Here is a 21,893-nt window from a genome sequence, read left to right as displayed (position 1 = left end):
GGTACTTGCTTAGAAGGGGAGTCTGGGGCGCCTGGGTGGCTCAGTCGGTTGAGCATCCGACTTCAGCTCAGGTCATATCTCACGGTGTATGAATTTGAGCCCGCTGCAGGCTCACTGCTGTCAGGGCAGAGCCTCCTTCAGATCCTTCACCCCACTCTCTCTCTTCCCCTTCCCCGTGCATGCGCTCTCTCTCAGAAACGAATAAACGTTAAGAAAAAAAAAAAAAAAAAGGGGGAGTCTTAAAGCCCACAGAAAGGGAGCTCTGAGAAGGGCTCCAGATGTCCTCTTTGGGCCATTCACTGTGCCTCGGGGGTGCTCAGTAAATATACAAAAGGGACAAATGAGTTGAAGGAATGACTGATGAACAAAATAAGGCCTTGTCACAGGTCAGGTTCCCAGGAAAGACTCCAAGATGTGTGTTCCCGAGGGTTACTAGGAGGCGCGCTCAGGGGAGAGGGTGGGATTGGGCGGGGGGAGACACGGAGCTGTGGTACAGTCACAGCAGGGCTTCAGCCTGGAAAACTCGAGATCCAGAGGGCCCCTCAGATGTCCCACATCGAGGCAAGGGGCCAGCCTGGGCATGAGGGCTGTGGCCCGGGCGGCTTACTTTGGCTAAGGAAGCTTCCTGGGAATGAATGCAGCTCAGTGGTCAGAAGTCACTACTCCCAGCAGCAGGGAGAGGGTGCTCCCCCTTGGAGGGGGTCTGGGTGGCTCACCCTAGCAGCCTCGGTCAGTCAGCGGGCAGAGGGAGATCATACAAGGCCCCTGCGTCAGGCCGTCACCCCCTCAGGCGGAGGGGCCCCAGCCTTGCAGGGGCTCCGGACTTCCAGCAGGCACCACCATGACCAGGAAAGTGTAGGGCTGGGAGGGGCTCCCACCTCCCCTACTCTCCCTGGGCTGGCATCTCACCCTCGTCACCCTCTCACCTCCATGTGTTGCAGTGGCTCGGGGGGGGGCTCGCAGATGGCAGGCATCAGTCTCAGAGCAGAAGTGGTGTGTGTGGCAATTTGTTCCGTGACGGGGCCACCCACCCAGGCGGGGGTCCATTGCCCCCGTGAAGCATCCAGGGCCATGGCAGTCACAGGGGAAGCTGCAGGGAGATGGGCCTCTGGGGAGGAGGCGTGGGGGTACCAGATCCTGCAGTGCCGGCCTGAGATGCCGTGGGGAGGATGCTGCGGACAGACATGGTTCCAGAGTCCCCGTGCGATGGGGCGCCGACCAGAAAGCACTGGCTGGGGCCCATGGGGGGGGTGGGGGCGGGGCGGGCAGAGACTCTGGCCGTCTGAGTCAATTCACAAAGGATGAGTAAAGACTGCCAGCTGGAGAAAGTGAAGCAGTGAAAACCTTACCCTGTCATGCTCCACAGGGAGGAGGGAAGGGAACTGAAATTCTAGGGCTGCTCGAACCCTTGCCTGGCCAGGTGGGAGAGTTGGGGAAGCTGTGGAGAAGCCAGACGTAGGGGTCAGGCCTGGCTCAGAGCCCAGCGCCCCCTCTTAGTTACCCTGGAGACCGTGGGGATTCATTTGATGATTTGTTATTGACTGATTTGTCCGTGTATTGAGAGGCTGCTGTGGGATCAAGTGCTTCTCTGAGCTTCCGTGTCCTCATCTGTGAAAGTGGAGGTGACCAAACCTCCCTGTAGAGATTGGCCTCAGATGTGGAACTGCCTAATGGGGCCGGGCCCGTCGTAAGTGCACCCCGTGCTAGACAGCCTGCGGCTCACACCTCCCGCCCCCCCCAGGAGACGAGGCCTGCTGGGTGTCGGGTGGCTGGTGGGGGCACCAGTGGTGAGTCCGGCGAGGTCCTGGCCTGCTGTGGGGTGTTGGCCCGGTCACCATCCCACTTTGGACCACAGGCTCACTGCTCACCCAGAGAAGGCACATCTTTGGACCACCTAAGTACATCTGGCTGCGGAGCCCGTGTCCTCCAGCCTTCCACACGACTGTGCACTGGCTCTAAATGAGCGTCCTGAGGGGGTTGTGGGAAGGCGCACTCGGGCTCCTGTGCCGCTAACCATAGCAGTCCTCCAGGCCTCTGTGTGTCCGTGGTGGGTCTGCTTCCCCCGTCACTTCTCCGGGCCCCCTGTCTTCTGGGAGTGTAGTCAGGAGGCCACACCTCTCTTGAATAACGACAGTACAGCTAGAGCAGCTCCTCCACATATGTGTCTGTCTGTCTGTCTGTCTGGTCTGCACGTGTGTGCGTGCCGGTGTGTGTTTTCCTCGGATTGAGGGGCGCCAGTACCCCGCTCAGAGCCTGTGTCTTGGCTGCATTGTCTTTAATGATCCTCCTCTCCTGGGTCTTGGGAAGGACAGAGGTTCTGGCCACCTCTTACCTCTCACGGGTGCTCCGGGAGGGGGCAGCGCGCCTGGTGCAGAGGGACCCACTCCGGACGCCACAGCCCGCCCTGTGCGTGTCTGCGGGCACAGCCCGCCCCTCTCGCGTGCACCCTCGCAAAGTCCAAGGCCGACCTGGAGGAGCTCCAGCCCTCGCCTGCCCGTCAGGTCTGGCCCTGACACCAGCTGCAGAGGCAGGGAGCCAGGGAGCCAGGGAGCTGGAGGCCTCTGCTCTGGCAGAATGGAGCGCTCCCAGGGGAGGAAGCGGGGAGAAGTGTTTGCAAGGCAGCTGGAGTGACGAGTTCACCCTGCTTTGGAGAGAAGGCAAGGGTTGGAACCTGAAATCCCCTTTTGGGGTTATATGAGGTCTGCTGTGGGTTCTCTCTCCTTCCTCCTTTCTTTTTGGGTAAGCAAGTTGCACACCAAGTTCCTAGAAAAGGAGAAAAACACTGGTAGCCCGAAGGGTCATAACTAAAGAGTGACTCACGCAGAGCAGATCCTGCTGACGCAGAGCTGCCTCCCTTCGCTCCCGCTGCCCTCGCCCCCTCCTGCCAGGACGAGCCTGGGGGGTCTGGGGGCTCCCAGGGATGTGGGTGCCTCCCGCCCACTTGGGTGGTGGGGGCAGGGCAGGGGAGCATGGCCAAGCTTCGGGAGGTCTCGGAGCTGACCGTGTGGCTTCCCGTGGGACAGACTCTAGACCCTCGGCAGCGTAGGCCGGCTCGGCCCTGCTGCCCGCCACACAAGGTGTCCTCAGGCCCCACCAGCCTGGCCCACGCAGGGGACATCAAGGCCTGCGGCACAGTCACTGGGAAGCACAGCCTGCACTGCGCTCCGGGGCCTGTGGTCACAGTGTGGCTCCCCTCGCCTGCCGCCTCAGATGGGGTCTTTCCCGGGGTCTCCCATGACCAGTCCCTGCCAGGCGTGCCCACCATCTGAGGAGGAAAGGATAATCCGAGCTGGCAGCTAGCCCTCAGATACTAGTCACCACGCCCGGGGCTGCGTGCTTTCCCTGGGACTGTCTTCTTGTCACATCCTAACACGGTCCTGGGAAGTGGGTGCTAATATTCTGTTTGACAGATGAGGAAACTGAGGTTTGCTTCATCAGAGATTAAATAACGTGCCCAAGGTCTCACAGCCAGGAAATGGCCAAGCTGGGACTGGAACTGGGGAATCTAACTCCCCAGCCCACCAGACGCTGCCCTGAGCGGTCCCCTCCCAGGGCCTCGCGCCTGAGACATCCCCTGCAGGATGCGTTTCCAGCTGCCATCTGAGCAGAGGGGAAGAACACAGTGCTTCCTCTCTGTGGGGGCCTTGCCGAAGCGCAGCCCCACGTTCAGGGCAGTGACGTGGGCGGTCCAGAGCTGGAGCAGCCCGCTTCTTGACGTGGTGTCCTTGGCCCGCACGCTCAGGCTCTAGCCGCCCCTGGGAGCCACCAGGCAGATTTCTGTGGCATCTGACAGGGCAGGCCTGTATGCAGAGCAAGAGTCGGAGGTTTCTGTTTGGAATGCAGAGGACAGACTAACCTTTGTTTTGTACCAAGCCCTTTGCCAGCAGAATTCCCCGAGATAGCTGAAGGGCCCGCACAGCCTCTTGGTCACAGCTCCCGGGGAATTCCGTGCTCGGGCCCGCACAGCCAATACCTCTGAGCCGACCCACTCTTCACCCTTGAGACTCATCTGGCAGCCTGAGGACCCCTCGGGGCTGCCCTTCCTGCCATCCTCCAGCTTCTCCGCCTAGCCACCGACATGGAGCCCTCTGTGGGGGGCAAGGCGCCTTGCCTCACTGGCCCTCCCCTGCCTACCTGCCCACCCCCACCCCCACAGCCAAGGTGTGGAGTAAGGCGTCCTCCCTGGGCCACTTGCTTTTGTGCACATTGCGAGCTTCATGAAAGGATCAGAGCCCTAAGCTCCTCTCACTCATGATTCTCAGATAGGGGGTTCTGTGGTCTTCTAGGTCAGAGGAGGGTCTGAAGCACAAGACAAGGGGTGAGTTGGCTTTGATGGAACTGAAGGGAAACTCAGGGGCAGGGCACTGGTCAGGGACACATGGGTACCAACTGGTGTCAGTCCAGAGTACAGGCTCTGGAGCCAGACAGACCAAGGCTTGGATCCTGCTCTCTAGCCGTGTGACCCTGGGCCAGCCCCTTTATTACTCTGTGCCTGAACTGCATCATCTGTGAAAATGGGACAGAGAGAAAGTCTCCCTCGTAGGCTTTTATGAGGGGGTGACTGCAAACAGTCCACAGCAGACACGCAAGCCAGGGCCTGCACCTGCTGAGTACTCCACAGGCATTAGTTTTAGTACTGCCTGTGATGCTGATTGACAATGACAAGGGTGATGACCAAAGGGATCAGCAAAAGGGAACAAAGCCGGCACCATGGGTGGATTCCAGAGCCCTGCTGGACTTACTTTCCTTTGTGTATAAATGAGGGAGCTGAACTAAACCTCTGGTCATTCCAAACCAGATGTCACGTGAGGTTGTTTTGGGAAATCTCTGAAATTGTTCCGAGTCCTAAACTGTAGCCCCCAGGCTCAGCCGGGGCAGTGGTTCCCGGGAGTACTTCTGGAGCACTTACCTGGTCAGAGCGACTCATTCCTCTGATCTCAGATGCCCAGGGGACAGCTCAGGTGGTGACAACCAAGGGCAGCTGGCTGGTGTCAGCACCCCCGATGGCACTGCTCACACAGCCATAGGAAGGCGGTGGGGGCCAGGGGAGCAGAAGAAGATGTGGGTGTGATTCCTTTGTTCCCTGGATGAGAGGTGGGGCAGCCAGGCGCCCGCGGGTACAGACACGGAGGTTTGTTCATTCTTTGCCCCTCTCTCCCAGGACACATCGGATAACCATCACCAACTTCTGCCTCGGGAAGCATCTTGTGAGTGAGGGGGACCTGCTGAAGGACCAGCGGGGGAGCCCCGCCTACATCAGCCCAGATGTGCTCAGCGGTACGTGCGGTGTGCCAGGCAGCGGGCCCCGAGGCCCCCACCCAGCCGGGGTGTGCAGCAGTTGGTTCCTTCAGCCGGGCGGGTCCGTGGGCAGGCCTGCGCTAGGTGCGCTAGGTGCCGGGGCTTCGGTGGCGGTCCAGACCAGTACTGTCCCTCTGTGTGCAAAACTTGGGGCCTTATGGGAGAGGAAGATGGTGACCCTCACACCGGTGCCTGGTTAATTACTCTCTGAGATGAGTGCTTGGAAGGAATGAAACATATTTCTGTGAGTGTGAACAATGGGTACTTGAAGGACTCTCCTGAGGAAGTGACATTGGAGCTGTGGTTGGAAGGATACAGAAGCACTCGAGGGGGTGTGACTGGGCAGAGGCACACAGAGCAAAGCTGGAGGGCCGTGTGGCTGCTGCTGCTCCAAGAGGGAGGGGGGTGGGGCAGACCAGCAGGGCCTGAGCGAGAACATCGTCCCCTATTTCAAGTGTAAAAGGCAGCCACTGAGCAGGTCTTTACCCTGTGCCACCATGAGTTTGCATTTCAAAGGCCTCTTTCCCTTTGTTCTGTCCCTGCCTTAGTTGGGTTGGCTCTTCCTTCCTTCCTTCCTTCCTTCCTTCCGCCTGTATTTACCAGGGCCTACCCCGTAGAAGGCCCTGTTCTAGACACTTCAGATACAACACTGAACAGGCAGACAGACATCCCTGCTGCCGCGGATGGTGAGCTGACTTTCTGATGGGGCTGAGACAGATAACACACAAAATGAAAAAGCCAGCTGTGTACTGACTGCCTCCTGATCGTATTGCTAAGCGCTAGGCGCTATGCCAAGCACACGACACACATTATCTGTTTAGAGCCACACAGCTACCCCGTGAGGAAAATATTCCAAGTCCTTTTTTTACAGATGAGCAAAGGCTAGGAGAGATCAAATCTCTTGCCCAAAATCAGAGCTAATGGTAAACGGGAGAACTGAGGCTCCAGCCCGGGGCCGCCTCCTGCCCAAGCCCATGTCCGACTGGGCTTTCTCTCCTTTCCCCTGCGTCCTTTGCCACATCGCGTCTCTGAACCTTAGGGAACCAAGGGCTCCACCTCAGTTCCCATCCATTCCACACGGAGCTTCCGAGGTTGCCTCCGGGGCCATCATGCCTGGCACGCACGCACGTACGCCTCCTCGCGGTGACAGAGCTGCCCCTTCCCAGGCCATCACGTCCTTGCGGGGAGCAGGCTGCCGTAACCCGCCAGAGCATTTGCAACACCTTGGAGGCCTCACCCAGCTGAGGCCTCTGCTGCAATGCCAGGCCCCTCCTGGGCAGCACTGCCACTCTCCAGGACCTCAGGCTTTGGGTTGGAGTCACTGTGGCCCTGCTAGAGGGATCCAGGCACCACGGTGCACCCTAACTCCCTGGGGACCGGCCCAGCCCGGACACCCTCCACGAGACTCCCCAGCTCATCCCTGTGGGTGGCAGAGCCAGGATGATGAACCTGGCCTGTGACATGGGGCCTGTGACTGGGCTGGGGGCAGAAGGGGCCCCCAGAAGGGGCAAGGGGCCCTTGGTCAGGCCTGCTCAGCGATGCCAGGCTAGCGTGTGCAGATACTGCCTGTAGCTGCCGGTGGCCTGTCTCTGGCCCTTCCGGATTCATGCCAGTCTTGGAGGATAAAACAGGAGCCCAGTGCTTCAGAGAGAGCCCTGGACCAGAGACCAGAGACCCGGCTTTCAGCCCCCTTCTCCTCGTGGGTTAAAAGCAGAACGCATCGCCGCCTCCCCTCCCCGTGTGGTTAAGAGGATGGAGCAGGAAGATTAGTTACTTACATGTCCTGCCCTCTGGGCTCAGAGCCGAGGTCAAGGTCGGCCACTTTTCTTCTGTGTGCGGAACGTAGCCTCAGGCATCGGGCCTGGAGCTGTGAAGGGGCAAACGTGACCTTGCCAGCGTAGAGTTCATAGTCTGGTTAATAGCTGTGTGATGTTGGAAAAGTTACTGACTTCTCTGGGCCCCAACTGCACATCTGTCTATAAACCAGGGATGGTAATAGCCCCTACTTCATAAGGTCCTGTGGGATGAAATCAGGCCTTTAACCTTAACCTGCCGTCTGGCTAATAAACATTGGCTGCAATTATCATTACAAAAGGAGGGCTTGAAGTTCAGCGTTCCCTCAAAAGGGAAGCTCAGGGAAAGGTTGCCTGCCCAGGCAGGGCTCCCGGGAGAGCTTGTCTGCTGGAGGGGGCCTTCCATCCCCCATCCAGGTCCGGGCAGATGTCCTGGGGCTCAGGCTGAGGGAGCCCACACTGCCCCGGCCGCGGTGCCCCTGCATCCTTGGCCCCCGATTCTTTCATGGGCGTCCCGGCAGGAGCCACCTGCGGCTGCTGCAGGACAAGCCGGTGCCTTTTTTGGAGCCATACTAAGTAGTAGCACAGACGGACTCTGTTGGTGACCCCACATGGTGGAGCAGGGTCCAGAACGGGGCTGCCCTTGAGTTGACCGTGGGGTCAGCCGCACAAGGTCACCCAGGCTGCTCTTCGGCAGGGCCGGGGTGACACAGCCTTGGAGAAAGCGTGGCAGAGGCTCATCCCCACAAAACTGCCTGCCGCACCAGCCAGGGCAAAGAGACGCTCACTCCCCAGGTGGCCCTGTGAGGCCGGCTTCCTGTCCCATTTTGCAGACGAAGGAACAGACTAGATGAAGGAGGCCCGTGGAACAACACGTGTGTGCACAGGTGCCATAGACGCCCATTGGTTAAGCCGCTTGACCCTCAGTGGGCCTGGAGAGACCTTCAGAACCAGCATCTCCCATCGCAAAGGTGTCTGTGGCCACCCAGGCAACTTCAGGACCATCCAGGGATCCTGGATGTCCAGGCGCTGCCTGGTACCCAGGAGGTGACACTGAGGCGCCTGGCAGCATTTCTTCCATGCCCTTGGGGGGCTGAGTCACATTCTGGGGTCTGGGCTGCCGCCGAGTCAGCTGCTGTGCCAGACAGAATGCTGTCCAAGGACCAGGCGGGCAGGGAACTTTGAAAGGCCTCGGTTCTGTTTTGTTTGCGGGAACAGGTCAGGCAGTGACTGGCACGGGAGGAGCTTGAGCACAGGTGGGTGCGTGGATGGCTTGCCCCGAAAGAGGGAGGAGCAGGGCTTCTGTGGCCGGTCGTGTGGCCTTGGACAAGTGACATCCCCGTGCCTCGTTCTGGAAAAATAGAGACAATATCTAATTCATGGAGTTTGATGGAGACATAATGAAATAAAAGCGTCTCTTCCAGTGCTGTTACAACATGGATGCTCAGTTAAATGTCTGCTCCCTTCTATTTTGCAGGGACGGAAACTAGCACAGAGAGTTAACTAGATATTCATTCCTTTAGCAAAATATTTGGGTCCGTGCTAGGCACCGGGGCTCAGCGGTGAGCCAAGCAGAGAGGCGCCTGCATCTGAGAACTTACCTCCTTCTAGTGGGGAAGATGAGGGAGGGGATCCTTACAGATTGGGCTAAGTGCTTTGGGGTGAGGGGATAGTGATTGGGGTGGGATGGCTAACTGGTCCCGAACCGGGTAGCTCTTTGTTCTACACACACTACTGGCCACCTGCTCTGTGAGCTGCTTTGCTGGGCGCTGGGGCCACAGACCCAGGCCCAGCCCCCAGGAGCTCGCAGCCTGGCAGAGCAGGGCCGGTGTGCAGGTGGGTGGCCTTCGCAAGGCCCAATGTAATCCCTTCTCTTCCGGGAGTCACTCCAAGGTGGGGCATCAGCCCGCGTGGAGGTAGAGGGGGAGAGTGACAAGGTAGAGGGGTCCCATGGGTGGGATTTCAGGCAGGTGGCTGGTAGGCTGAGGAATCCCAGCACTTAGCTCTTCCCCGGCTGTGGGCTGAGCGTGTGCGTGTCCATGTGCCCCACAGGCCGGCCGTACCGGGGCAAGCCAAGCGACATGTGGGCCCTGGGCGTGGTGCTCTTCACCATGCTTTACGGCCAGTTCCCCTTCTACGACAGCATCCCACAGGAGCTCTTCCGCAAGATCAAGGCCGCCGAGTACACCATCCCTGAGTGAGTCCTGCTCCCTGGGGAGGGGAGGGAGGCCCAGCCCTCAGGCTTGAGGGACGGGAACCACAAAGTGAGACTTGGAGTCGTGGGTCACAGAGACCCAGCACCAGCCTGCACCGCCTGAGCCCTCTCCCTCTGCCACATCAGGGACGGGCGGGTTTCTGAGAACACCGTGTGTCTCATCCGGAAACTGCTGGTCCTTGACCCCCAGCAGCGCCTCGCCGCGGCCGATGTCCTGGAGGCCCTCAGTGCCATCATCGCATCGTGGTAAGCGGGCAGGTGCTGGGCCAAGTGGAAGGCTGGGTTCTGCCCGGCCTTAGGCACTGCCCATCCCGTTCGGAAAAGCAGCCTGAGGTTGAGCCTGCTTCTTTGCCAGACAGAGTCAGGTTTCCAGATTTTCCCCATGGGCAAGATTGGAAGTGTGCCGGCAGAACTCAGGGTCGAGCATCTCCTGCATGCCAGTCAATACCAACTGTGGGATTGGCATTATCTGACAGCCTGTGACGTAGAGATGTTCCCCCATTATTGGATGAGAAAACTGAGGCTTGGGAACAGGTCATTCATGTCAAGAACTTGCTGAGCTGTGATCCCCCCAGGTCTGTCTCAGAGCAGTGGGGACCTGGCCTTTCTGGGCTCCGGCCAGCGGGCCTGGGGAGCAGGGGCCAGGGCTGCCTGCGGCCAGCCCGACTCGTCTGTCCCCTGCAGGCAGTCCTTGTCATCTCTGAGCGGGCCTTTGCAAGTGGTTCCTGACATCGACGACCAGATGAGCAATGCAGACAGCTCCCAGGAGGTGAGTCGGGAAGGCCAGATGGGCCATTACCCAGTCCCAAGGGACCAGCGTCCCGGGAGGACAGGCAGGCATGGCCGGGGCAGAGATGGCAGCTCCCGGCAGGCCACAAGGCCGCCGTGGCCTCAGCCTCATCCTTTGACGTAGGAAAAGGACACTTAGGTCCTCGGTCTGAGCTGCCCGGGGCCTGCCTTGCATCCGGCTCGGTTGGCAGCCGTGCAAGAGCGCCGTGGGGCAGTGGAGGTGGGGGCCCCGCCTGGCCCTCTCTCAGCTTCCTCTTGCTGCCCAAGCCCTGGCCCTGCTGTGTGCTGGCCCTTTAAACAGCCACATTTCTCTGCCTCTGACTCACAGAGTCTCTCTCTCTCTCAGCCTTTCTGCTCTTCCCTTTCCAGATGATTCATTTTCTCCCAGTTTTCTCTCATTTCCTGCTCCCTGCACTGGAGAAAGTGCCGGGCCTGGGGTGGGGGCAGAAACCAGGGCCCTAGACAGCCGCTGGCAGGTGATCTTAGGGTGCCCCCTGGAGGGCAGGGCTCGGTGAGCCCTGGGAGGGCTGCCGTAAGGCCCCCCCCCCCCCCCCCCCCCCCCACCCCCCACTGCAGGAGGAGCCTCCTGGGACAGCACGGGAGCCCACTGACCCTTGAGGAGAGAGTCGCAGGCCCTGCCCCGCCTAGGTGCCACCGCCCCCAGTGCATTCCAGTGGGTCGTCCCCACAGGCCCGGGCGGCCCGTGTCCTTATCCTCCTTTAACGAAAGAGGAAACTGAGGTTCAGAGAGGTGAACTAATCTTCCCAGTCACACAGCTCAGAAGTAGTGGAGCTGAGACTTGACCCCAAGTTCCAGTCCAGAGCCCTGCCCTCCCCGTGTGATGACCAGCATGGGGACGGACCACTTCGGTTTGCTACCGTCTGCCTGGGTGCTCCAGGCTCACCCAGGTGGTGAGCCCCCAGCCCCAGACCCCTCTTGGCACTTGACTTGTATGGGCCCCCCACCCCCCCGGCCTCTCGAGACCGCCTCTGAGGGGGGACTCCTGCCCCTCTTCACAGCTGAGGAAGGTAATGCGACCTCTCCCAAGGTCAGTGGGTTAGGATCCGGGTGGGGGTAGGGGGGAATCCGGCTCACACCCCAGCCCTGTGCTTCAGCTGGGGCGACCCCCAGGACGGCCAGCAGGCTAGGTCCAGGCTGGGTGGAGGGCTTCGGGGACCCAAACTGCGGGCCACCCGGCCAGACGCAGTCCAAGGGGCTGCTGCCTGGGGAGGGCAGCCTCTGGAGCCGAGTCACCTAACACAGGCTCCCTGCTCTTCTCTCCCCCTCCACCTCTCTCTCTCTCTCTCTCTCTCTCTCTGTCTCTGCCCGAAGGCGAAGGTGACCGAGGAGTGCTCCCAGTATGAGTTTGAGAACTACATGCGGCAGCAGCTGCTGCTGGCCGAGGAGAAGAGCTCCGTACACGAGGCCCGGAGCTGGGTGCCCAAGCGGCAGTTCGGCAGCGTGCCCCCCGTGCGGCGGCTGGGCCACGACGCGCAGCCCATGAACCCCTTGGACGCGGCCATCCTGGCGCAGCGCTACCTGCGCAAGTAGCCCCCTCGGGCAGGGCGCCAGCACCACCCGCCAACCTCTTCCCGGCACCCCCCCCTCCCCGGCCCCCCCGGCAGGCGGCCCGAACTCTCTCCCAGGCCGCGGCGGGGACGGGGCAGGGACAGCGCAGGTCACACAGGGGGTCAGCAGAGGTACCACGAAGCTACCTTGGGAATGATTGCTTGATTGTTTGGTTTTTTAATCTGAGAAGCCTAGATAACTAATCTGCTTTTAATCATGACGTTTTAATCTACCTCTGGCTCTTTAACCATGCTGTCTCTGGACTGAGTGAGAGGGAGGAGGAGGGAGCCCGCCCACCGCCCAGCGGCCCGGCCGGGGCGGCTGTCCCCCCACAGACAAATAAGCTGAAGGCGCAGCTCGCTGCTGGCTCCCAAAACGAACGCCCACTCCCCACCGCCCTCCCCGGCCCCCCCCACCCCCAGTCTGTTTCCATCCCTCCCCTTCTGACCCCGGGCCCCTCAGTCCAAGCTTTGGAAAACCTTCACCTCATCTTAAGCAGAATTCAGATATATTTATTTTTGTACTGAAACCAACTTCTCTCCCATCTCTAGGTGGCTCTGCCCATGGCCACTCCCCGCCCCCCCCCCACCTGGCTGGACAGCAGGGAGTCCACCGCCCACAGATGGGCCCCCTCCTCATCCCCCAGGCTCAGAAGCCCCTTCTTGCCGGCCCCCCCACCTCCAGCCCACCGGTCCCTCCTGTTTCTGGTGATGGGGAGGCCTTTCTAGACTTGGTTCTCTTTCTCCCATCTCAGTAGCTTCTCTGAGGTGCTGTACACCCTCGCGTTAACCCTGGTTTCCTTCTGCACCCCTCACCGTGGTACCGAGGTGACGTTGACAGATGTGAAAGGGGTGCCTGGTGGGCGGGCGGGGAGGGGCGTGCCGGGCTGGCCGTGGACAGACGGGCCCTGCCCACACGCCCTCTTGCTCCCCACACCCCTCTGTGTTCGCGGAGCGGTGGGGACATCTCCCCTCCTGTTCTTCCCCCATAACGGATGGGGTGTCTCTCCCAGCAGACCCTGGCCAGGCCCCTTCATGTGGGCCGTGGGGCTTGTGGGGAGAGCTGCAGGGCCTGGGGGGTCTGCCTGGCTTGAGAACAGGCCTGTTGCCCTTTTTGAGCCGAGATTTTGAAGTGGATGCCCGTCTTGCCAGAACACTGTTCTCACCAGAATGCCCTTCCCTCCCGCTCTCCCTCACTGGACTTGGCCTTGCCCAGGGCCAAGCAAAGACCCCTCCTCTGGCCTACCCCCTCCAGGCACCCCCGGAAAGGCTGAGTGTGCACTTCCAGGCAGCCCTGGGCCCCTCAGGTCCTTCCTGTCTGTTCTCGTTCCCCAATGGGGAGGTGACCGCGGCCTGTGTGACCTTGTTTCCCAGAGTGTGAGCCGCCCCCCCCCCCCAAAAGCTGACTCACTGTGAGTGACTTGGGCAAGTTCCCAAACCTCCTTGTGCCTCAGTTTCCCCATCTGGAAAAAATGGGGCCACCTCTTGCCAGCAGTAGCAGGGCCGCCCATGCCCCTTCCTCCCCATGCCCCCATCCCAGCACTTGGGCGCCTCATGCCTCTGCCTCAGTGGGTCTGTGGGAGCCCGCCTGAGCCCAGCACTTACTCCCCCTGAGCACGAAGCCCTGCCTCTATCGGCTGGCCAGCGGCTGAGAGCCAGGGCGTTGTGCTGCAGGGGCAGGGGATGTCCTCTTTTCTATATTTATTTCAAAAAGTCTCCCAAGGGAGCAGAAATGCAGTCTGGCCTAGGGCTCCCAGCCCCTGGGACTGTCCTCCTGTGAGGGTCTCAGCCGGGCCCCTGCCCAGACCCTCCGGGCCTTCTGGCCACGTGTCGGCTCTCCCCTCCTCTTCAAAGCAATACCCTCCGGGTCTGCAGGGCCTTATCAGACCGGCTGGGCCTCCGGGTCAGCCCACGTGTCTGATTGGGTTTGTGTCAAAGCAAACGGGAGGAGGCTGGGCCGGCCCTCACTGGGCGTCACACAAGGGGAGGTCCTGTCGTAAAGACACAAAACAAAACAGAAAAAGTCACAAAAAAGTTTGTATAAAGACATATTTTTGTACTACACGGGGACTCTTCCTGCATGTCAGCAATAAAACTTCCTGACCTGGAGCCGGTGTGGCCTGTACTGTCTGCTGTTCTTGCCCTTCTCACCTGTGTGTCTGTGCTCCCCGCCCCCCCACCTCCAACCCAGGACAGCACCCCTACCCCCAGTCGCCCAACCAGCGCCACCGCCTGGATGGGGGACCGGAACTCCCCAGGCGGTCTCCGACCCACTAGTGCGCACCCCCACCGAGTGCCCCAGGGGGCTCTCCCTGCTTGGCCTGCTCAGGACCGGTGCAGGCAGGAGGCAGCCCGGAGCGGCCGCGGCTCACAGAGTAGTGATGTGGGAGCGACCATCTGGGGTCGGGGGGACCTGGCCAGCCAGACTGCCCATGCGCCCACAGGCCCGTCCAGGGCAACTGGGGTAAGAAGGGCCAGGCAGGCCTTTTCCTGCACTGCCCTCCCCCCTCGCTCCCTTCCATAGGAAGCCACGGGGCTTCCTTCCTTCCTTTCTTCTTTCCTTCCTTCCTTTGTCTGAATTTAGACTTTGCGGATGGAGCACGGAGCGGTGACGCTGGAGGTAGGCCGGCCCCTCCCTCGGCACACCACAGTGCCCCGGAAGACGCATTTCTATGTTGGGGAACCCGCACACAAGAGGAGCAGAGCTCCACGCCGAGGAGCCCCCTCCCAGTCAAGCATCCACACGGCAAGAGTGAGAAGGCCCTGGGTCTCTGCAGGTACTCAGAGCCGCCTCCGGCCCCTCGCCCCTACCCTCCACCACGCCCACCCGGCAGCCCAGTGGCCCCCACCTCCCTGGTCACTCCCAAGTCTACACACATTTCCCCCGTCTCACCTGACCCATAACTTGGCTGTCGAGCTGTCCTGTCCGGATGCTCGGCCAGAAGACACGCCCGCCCCCAGCGCGCCATTGCCGCACTCTGGCTCTGCCGGCGGCCGCGCCTGGGCCTCGTCCCCATGTCCGCCTCCTTTCTGTCCCCCCACCTGATCAGCCTCAGTTCCGTGAACAGGTGTCTCCTGCGCACACGCATGGGTCAGGCTTTCCACTCACCGACACAGGCAGGGACTCTGTTTTGCTGACTAGCGTGTCCCCCGCACCTAGAACTGGCTTGGCGTGCAGCTCGCACACCAGAACTGTTGGTTCGTTGATCTAAACTTATCAGATGGCTCCTCCGTTTTTATTGTGAGCCCTGGAAGCCACGGAAGGGGAAGGTACCAGAAAGGTGGGGGGGGGGGGGGGATGGCGATCAACAGCCTCCTCTGCTCCTGAGAAGTCCAACAAGAACTGAGAAGTTTCTATCAGCTTTAGCTACCTCGCAGTCTCCAGCGTATCAGGGAAGGCAGACTGGAGCTGCCCAGCTCTCTGAGGTGGGGAAAGGAGGGAATGGAGTCTCGGTGGCTCAGTTGCTCAGGTTCCAAAACCAGCCTTGCCTTGACTTCTTGCCCCTCCTGCAGTCCTAACCCACTGCTAATCCTGTCACCAGCCAGGCAGAATCTGACCACTTCTCCCAGCCCCTCCTGTTGCTTCCTGCTCTCCCCGCTCCCACCCTGCCCCTACAACAGCCCAAGGGCCACACGGCAGCCAGAATGAGCCTTTGGGAAGTCCGATTTTGTCCCCCTCCTGCTGACACCTCTGATGGCTTCCATCCCATGCAGGATAACATCCAGATGTCTGTCTGTGTCTTAGCTCCACACCACAGGGCTCTACGCCTGGCCTCCCTCTAACTTGTGGGCCCCCCACCCCTCCTCACTCCCTGTGCCAGCCACACTGGGCTCCTTGCTGATCCCAAAGGACGGTTCCACCTCAGGGCCTTTGTATAGGCTATTACTTCTGGAAGCCTCTTGCCCCAGATACTTACATGGCCCCTTCCCTGGCTTCCCTCTGCTCAAAATGTCACCTCCTCAGAGAGGCTGTTCCTGAACATGTGGCCTTCTCTAACCCCTCACCCTGCTCTGTGTTTCTCCACTGGGCTTATCACAGCCTCGTATCAGATCCTGTATCGGATTATTAGTTATATCTGTCTTCCCTCCTCAAACGCTGAGCTCCATGAGGGCAGGACTCCTTGCTGTGCATCTGTGTGGGGGCGAGGGAGTTGGGGGGAGCTTATCAGAATGACAGGGGTGCTGCTGGCATTTGGGGGGGGGGGATGCGGAGACAGCCCCACAAGGCAGGCAGATTCCACATCCTGCACATGAGTGAAAAGTTGTTTACAATGACCAGAGCCAAGAATCTAACTCCCTCTTATACATAAACACAAAGGACTGGCAGACACATACACTGAATCTTCTGGGAACACAACCCCTGTGTAAAAGTGGAGGAAATCGGTACTCGGTCTTGTTCAGAACTTTACCAAGAGCCCTTCACCGTTTCCGTGACACCACCGCAATGTCCCAATGCCTCAGAGCTGTCACCTGCCCGGCAATTGACCCTGTCACAAACACAGATCATTACCTTTCGTTTATATTACGTTGTATTTTTAATTAGATGTGGAGGTGGGTATATTAGCCATAAGTTTCGTTTCAGGGGCATAAAAGCAGCAACATAAAATATGGTGAAAAGGCGGCTTTGGGCCTGACTGGGTGGAGAACCGTGACCTAAAACCGCCCCGTGGAAGGCTGGTTGGGAGCTTGGGCTCCGAAGTTCACGTCCAGACCCCACCCCTGACAGCCACATGACCACACACACGTGCTTGACCTGAGCCTCACTTTCCTCCTCTGTACAATGGGAATCATGCTACAAACTACACACGGTTACCGGGGGATCTGAAGGTGAACGTGCACATAGCACTTCGCCAAGTACCAGCTACCGGGAGGGCACTCGTACCCATAACTGTTACTGTTCATTGTGCAAACTCCACTGTGCCCTCTGCCCAGCAGCTGTCCCAGGGCTAAAGGGTGTTCAGAGGGCTGGGCAGGTTTGAGGAAGCCATCGGTTGGTCACCTTCTCTCCTCCGTCTGAGACCTAATCAGCTCCTGAACCCCTCAGTGGGGAGGCCCCAGTGTCAGGAATAGAGCTGCTGAGGCCAATCCCCAGCTCGGCCACTGGGGAAGGGGGCAGGGTCGTGTCTCGCGTGGGGCTTTGAAAACGCCAGCCCCCCTGAGATCCTTCCCAGAGGTCTGTTTCTCTCAGTCCCCTGACCTCCCATCAAGACCTGTCTTGGGGCGCCTGGGTGGCTCAGTCAAGCATCCGACTCTCGATTTCAGTCGGCTCAGGTTATGATCTCACAGATCCGGGAACTCGAGCCCCGTGTCAGGCTCTGTGCTAACAGTGAGGAGCCTGCATGGGATTCTCTCTCTCCCCCTCTCTCTGCCCCTTCTGTGTGCACACACGTGCCCTCTCTTTCTCTCTCAAAATAAACATGAAAAAAAAAAAAAGACCTGTCTTTCCTGTGTTTCATCTTAGGATCACTCTCTGTGCCTCCCAAGGTGACAAATTTCAAGTGTCACAGGCTGACAGGAAAGCGGAGAGGCAGCCCGCAAGCGGGCAGGCCTCAGGTCAGAGGCCGGCAGACAGGGCGGAAAGTCAGGTGGACCGACGGGAGGCACGCCAGGCCGTGATACATGCGCAGAGACCCGGGCAGCACAACAGGAAAGCAGGCGGCTGGGCAGACCCGCGGCCAGGCTGGCGGGCAGCGCGAGGCAGGCCGAAAAGCAGATAGGCAGGTGGCCAGGAGGGCACGAGGGCTGTGGGGATGGATGGCCTTTGGGCACATCCCCCGGGGCCGCCCCGAGCAGCCCTCAGCCGCTTTTGAACCTTTCCAGGGCCAGGCTGCTGCTTCTCCCACCCAGCCGAGCCTGGCCACACGCAACCCCCGCCTAGGGAAGGCGGCGCTCTGGGCCCAGGAACCGGCTCAACCCCCACTCTGCTCCAGCCTGGCCGCCTGCTTCCCCAGGGCCGAGTCACGCCTGACCCACTCCAAATACACAAGTCACACACCAGTCCAGCTACAGACACCTGTGTCTGCAGGGAGCAATCTCCAGAGGTCCGCATAGCACGCTCACGGCTTAACACGAGCGTATCCTGATCCGATGCCGCCCTCATAGGTCCGGCGGGGGGGGGGGGGCACGCACGTGGAGCCCCACGAAGACACAGGTGCCAAGGGAGGCACAATCGGAGGCACAGCATCCTCAAGGGGGGGGTCGCGGAAGCACCGCCGCAGCACGCGCCACTGTCCGCTCGGGTGGGAGGCATTCCACAGCTCGCTGCACCCGTGGAAACCCACCGGTACCACAGCCAGTGGCTAGATTCTGGCCTCACCCTCGCCTCTCCGCTCAGTGTGGCATGGCCGCCCTTGTCCTCCTCCCGGCCGACTCCTCCTCCCACCTCACCCGTCTCTCACCCACTCCTCCACGAGAGCCCTCGAGGTTGCGGCATCCGAGCTCAGGCTTCGGCGGCTTACTCTTCCCTCCCGGCCCCAGAGGTGATCCCACCCGCTCCCCGAGTGTCCAATCCATCTTAGGTGTTGAGGGCCCTCAACTGCGCGTCCCGCCCAGACCCCTGGCGGCTTCCCCCCCGTCTGCCACCTCCCCTGGGTATGTGGGGGACATCGCGTATCTAACAATCTAGCCTGAAGCTCTGCCCCCAAACCTGCTCCGCACAGAAGCGCCCTCAGGTGTTCAGGCCCAACATCAAGCCGTCCCCCCACATTTTCCCTCACGTCCACGTCCAAGGCGGGAATTGTTGAAAGCCTTCAACAGAGGTCCTATCTTGAAGACCGAAGACCGCTTGAAGGTGATGCCCTCACCTCCTCCAGGGGGACTTCCGAGCCAAGCCCCGGGGCGCTGTTTGATCAGATGGCCGCAGTCACTCACTGCTCTCCCTGTCGTGGCCCATGCTACACTGAGCGCCCACGGGGGTCTCTCCAAAGTACATCAGGAGCCGTGACGCTCCCCTGAGACTCTCAGGGTTCCCCACCACACTGACGGTAAAGTCCAAGCACCCTCCACTGCACCCCAAGACACTCCTGCCTCAGAGCTGGCCCCCACTCCTGCCCGGACACTCCCCCCCCCCCCCCCCCCCCCCCCCCGCCCCAAGATCCCGCAGTGGCAGGATTCAGGTCTCGCCTCCAGTGCCCTCCAGGTGTTCTCCACCACCCTCTGAGCCTTAACACCCAGGCTACCTTTATCATGTAATGTCTGTAATGTCCTTTCCATGAGGGCAGACATTTGTGCTCTGTTTATGGCCGAACCCCCATTACTAGGAGGTCCTGGGCAGATGCCCTCAGCATCTGCTGATGAGTGGCTGTATGGATTTATCCACAGCCGTACCCATGCCCACACAAATGCTCAGAGACAACACGAAAATGGACGTGCACACACACAGATATGGGCAGAAATGCCTCCGCGCACATACACAAAACACCCAGGAGTCCTTTCCCACCCCCATGGGGGCCAGTCTTCCCTTTCTCCATCTAGATCTGCCCTCTGCTTGAACCCAGGCTCAGGACTGGGAGTGGGGGGTCTCCAGCCTGGACAGAGAGGGGGGTCACTGGCCCACAGGCCTCAGGCAGAGCCTTCAGCTATGTCTGCAATTTCCTCTCCCCCTTCCTTCCCTCCTCCTCTCTGAGGCTCCCGCCAAGAAGGCCTCCCCCTCACCCCAAGCCCCAACACAGGAAGGGGGGCCCAGCAGGGGGGGCTGAGAGTCTGAGCAGGAAGAAGCCTCAGGCCGCACGCGCGGATCACACAACACATGGTACCCTCGAGCCCTGCGCCCAGGCGGGCATGGATGCGGCGGCATCCCGCATCGGCAGGTTTATCCGGGAGCGAAACGCGTCACTTCACTGCCGCCTGCTCTTGTGAAGGGCACAGGGTGCCAGAAGTTCCAGGCTGGGCTCTGCAAGGCCGGCCTGCGCCTGGCTCCCAGCCGGACTCCAACATTCATTAACCCTGTGTGACAAGATCTCTGCCAGCTGGACACACTCACCCAGCCTGGGCCCTGGGAGGAGGGCATTAGAGCCCCCTCCGTTGTAAGTTGAAAATCTGGGGGAGGACTGGAGAAAAGGAGCAATCTTCCCTGGGTGAGGGGGCCTCCTGGGAGGAAGAGCAAGGTGTAGAGGAGGGGTTAAGAGCCCGGGGCTCTAGAGGCAGAGAGCAGTGGATTCAAATCCTGACCGTTTGGTAAAATTATGCAACCACTCCGTGACTCAGTTTACTCATCTGCCAAGTGGCGACAATGGTACTCACGTTCTAGGATTGTTAGAATATCGTAAAGGGCACTCACGCACTGCCTGGCACCCAGGCAGAACTTCATCCTACTATTATTGTTGTTATTGGTAGCTTGGGGGCGGGACGCTGCCACCGGCCTCCCCAGCGGTTTCCTGTGGGGGAGCCGGCGGCCCCGCGGGCCTCGCTCCCCCTCCTCCCAGTCGCTCGCTCCTCTCCCCTTCCTCTCCCGGCCCTTTTCCTCCCCGCCTCCCCCCGCCCCGCCCCGCCCCGCCTCTTTCCTCGGAGGAAACTTTCCGCCGGCTGGTCCATCGGCCCGTGTCCGGCCCGCGCTGCCGCGGCCTGGGAGCCGAGAGGGGCAGGCGGGGCGGCCGGGACCGGACGGGGCGGCAGCGGCCGGGTCCAGGGTGTATGCGGCGGCCGGACGCGCCGGGGCCGGCAGCGGGGAAGCGGGGCGCTGACGGTGAGTGAGCCGGGGCCTCCGGGCCGGTGGGTCCCCGCGGGGCGGGCTGGACGGGAGAGGGAGGCGGCTTCCCCTGCCGGGAGCCCGCCCTGGGAGTGGGGAAGGCGCTCGCGTCTCTCTCCTCCATCCCACTGCCGGGACGTCGAAGCCGGGCCTCATTTGGAGACCCGACGAGGGGGCGGAGTCTTCTGCGGCCCACTCCCCTGACCCCTCCAGTTAGAGGGGAGTCTGCGCCCTGGGAAAGGGTCCCCCCGGCCGGGCCGAGGTCTGTAACGAAGTTAGGGAGCTGCTGTCGCCAAGGTGGGCCCTAGGGCTGCTCTTCCAGGGAGGAGCTGCCCGGAGGAAGCGGGGTAGGGGCAGCTCTAGGCTGGGGATTGGGATCTGACCTTGCTGACCTCGCAGGCTGGCCGGGGGGCTGCCCTTCCACCCCCGGAGCGCAGCATGGACGCCCCCCGAAGGGACATGGAATTGCTCAGCAACAGCCTGGCGGCCTACGCACACATTCGCGGTGAGGGCGGGCCCCGGGGGGCATGGGCCCCTCCCTGCCCCTCTGAGGCCCCACTCCACCCCTTCCCTCCCCACCTCCCTGCCCCCCCCCCCACCGCCCGAGGGCGGCTACCTACTCTCTCAAATAAGGAGTACTGTCCTTGGCCCCCAAACTTAGAAGCGGGGGGAGCTCCCCTAAATGGAATGGGGAGTCAGGGCTCCTGCATGACTTCTGCCCTCTGACCCCCAGCTAACCCCGAGAGCTTTGGCCTCTACTTCGTGCTGGGAGTCTGCTTTGGCCTGCTGCTAACGCTGTGCCTACTAGTCATCAGCATCTCCTGTGCGCCCCGCCCGCGGCCCCGGGCCCCTGCTCCGCGCCGGGACCCCCGCAGCAGCACCCTGGAGCCGGAGGACGACGATGAGGACGAAGAGGACACGGTGACGAGGCTGGGCCCCGACGACACGCTCCCAGGCCCAGAGCTGTCCGCCGAACCCGACGGGCCCCTGAGCGTCAACGTCTTCACGTCGGCGGAGGAGCTGGAACGGGCGCAGCGCCTGGAGGAGCGCGAGCGGATCCTGAGGGAGATTTGGCGCACCGGACAGCCGGACCTGCTGGGTACTGGCACGCTGGGGCCCAGCTCCACGGCCACAGGCACCCTGGGTCGTATGCACTATTACTGACCCGTCCCGCTCCCGCTGCGAGGCACTCTGAGTACTGGTCAGGGGCGTGAACTCAGAGCTGCCCCAGGACGTTGGAACTGCCCCTGCCTGCGGTGCTATGGAGGCCCCACCCCCCACAGCTTCCTCAGTGCTGTTGCGCATGGATCCCCACCTTCCGGGACCCCCAGTCCTGCCAGAAAGCCCGTGGGGGACGACAGGACACAGGATCCCCAGCCTCTCTCTGGGGACCGGTTAAGAGATGAAGTGACCAATGAAAACTGCATTCTCAGTGAGTCAGTCTCCCTCCGTTACTCCTGCCCCCAAGATCCCCCAGGCTCCTGCCCTGCAGGGGGCCCCAGGGTTGGGACCCTCCTCGACTCTTTCACCAGGCTGACCACCTC

The 21,893-nt window shown here is 61.1% G+C and overlaps 2 protein-coding genes across 6 annotated transcripts in view; both read left to right on the top strand.

The window, feature by feature from the left end:
* Positions 1 to 13,772, top strand: part of STK40 (serine/threonine kinase 40) — a 40,264-nt gene extending 26,492 nt beyond the window's left edge. For all 5 annotated transcript variants that reach the window (XM_030326333.1, XM_030326332.1, XM_030326334.1 and 2 more), the window contains exons 7-11: positions 5,162 to 5,277; positions 9,144 to 9,288; positions 9,433 to 9,552; positions 9,991 to 10,075; positions 11,428 to 13,772. In XM_030326333.1, coding sequence (XP_030182193.1) covers positions 5,162 to 5,277; positions 9,144 to 9,288; positions 9,433 to 9,552; positions 9,991 to 10,075; positions 11,428 to 11,646 — 685 coding nt within the window. In that variant the 3' untranslated portion in view covers positions 11,647 to 13,772. The remainder of the gene's footprint in view (positions 1 to 5,161; positions 5,278 to 9,143; positions 9,289 to 9,432; positions 9,553 to 9,990; positions 10,076 to 11,427) is intronic.
* Positions 13,773 to 19,393: 5,621 nt separating this feature from the next.
* EVA1B (eva-1 homolog B) lies at positions 19,394 to 21,785 on the top strand. The gene is made up of 3 exons (XM_030326041.1): positions 19,394 to 20,346; positions 20,749 to 20,854; positions 21,083 to 21,785. Exons 2-3 carry the CDS (start codon positions 20,788 to 20,790, stop codon positions 21,511 to 21,513), a joined length of 498 nt encoding a protein of 165 aa, XP_030181901.1. The 5' UTR covers positions 19,394 to 20,346; positions 20,749 to 20,787; the 3' UTR covers positions 21,514 to 21,785.
* The last annotated feature ends 108 nt before the right edge of the window (positions 21,786 to 21,893 follow it).

The sequence above is a fragment of the Lynx canadensis genome, chromosome C1 (genome assembly GCF_007474595.2).
Source record: "Lynx canadensis isolate LIC74 chromosome C1, mLynCan4.pri.v2, whole genome shotgun sequence".
Lineage (NCBI taxonomy): Eukaryota > Metazoa > Chordata > Mammalia > Carnivora > Felidae > Lynx > Lynx canadensis.
The sequence above is the reverse complement of the archived record's forward strand: the minus strand, read 5'-3'. Positions and strand labels throughout refer to the sequence as shown.

What these genes read in the sequence shown, in the direction of transcription:
- EVA1B (XM_030326041.1), top strand. Translation starts at nt 20,788, where the DNA reads ATGGACGCCCCCCGAAGGGACATGGAATTGCTCAGCAACAGCCTGGCG. An exon ending in GGCCTACGCACACATTCGCG is followed by an intron (nt 20,855 to 21,082) that starts GTGAGGGCGGGC and finishes TCTGACCCCCAG; the next exon opens with CTAACCCCGAGAGCTTTGGC.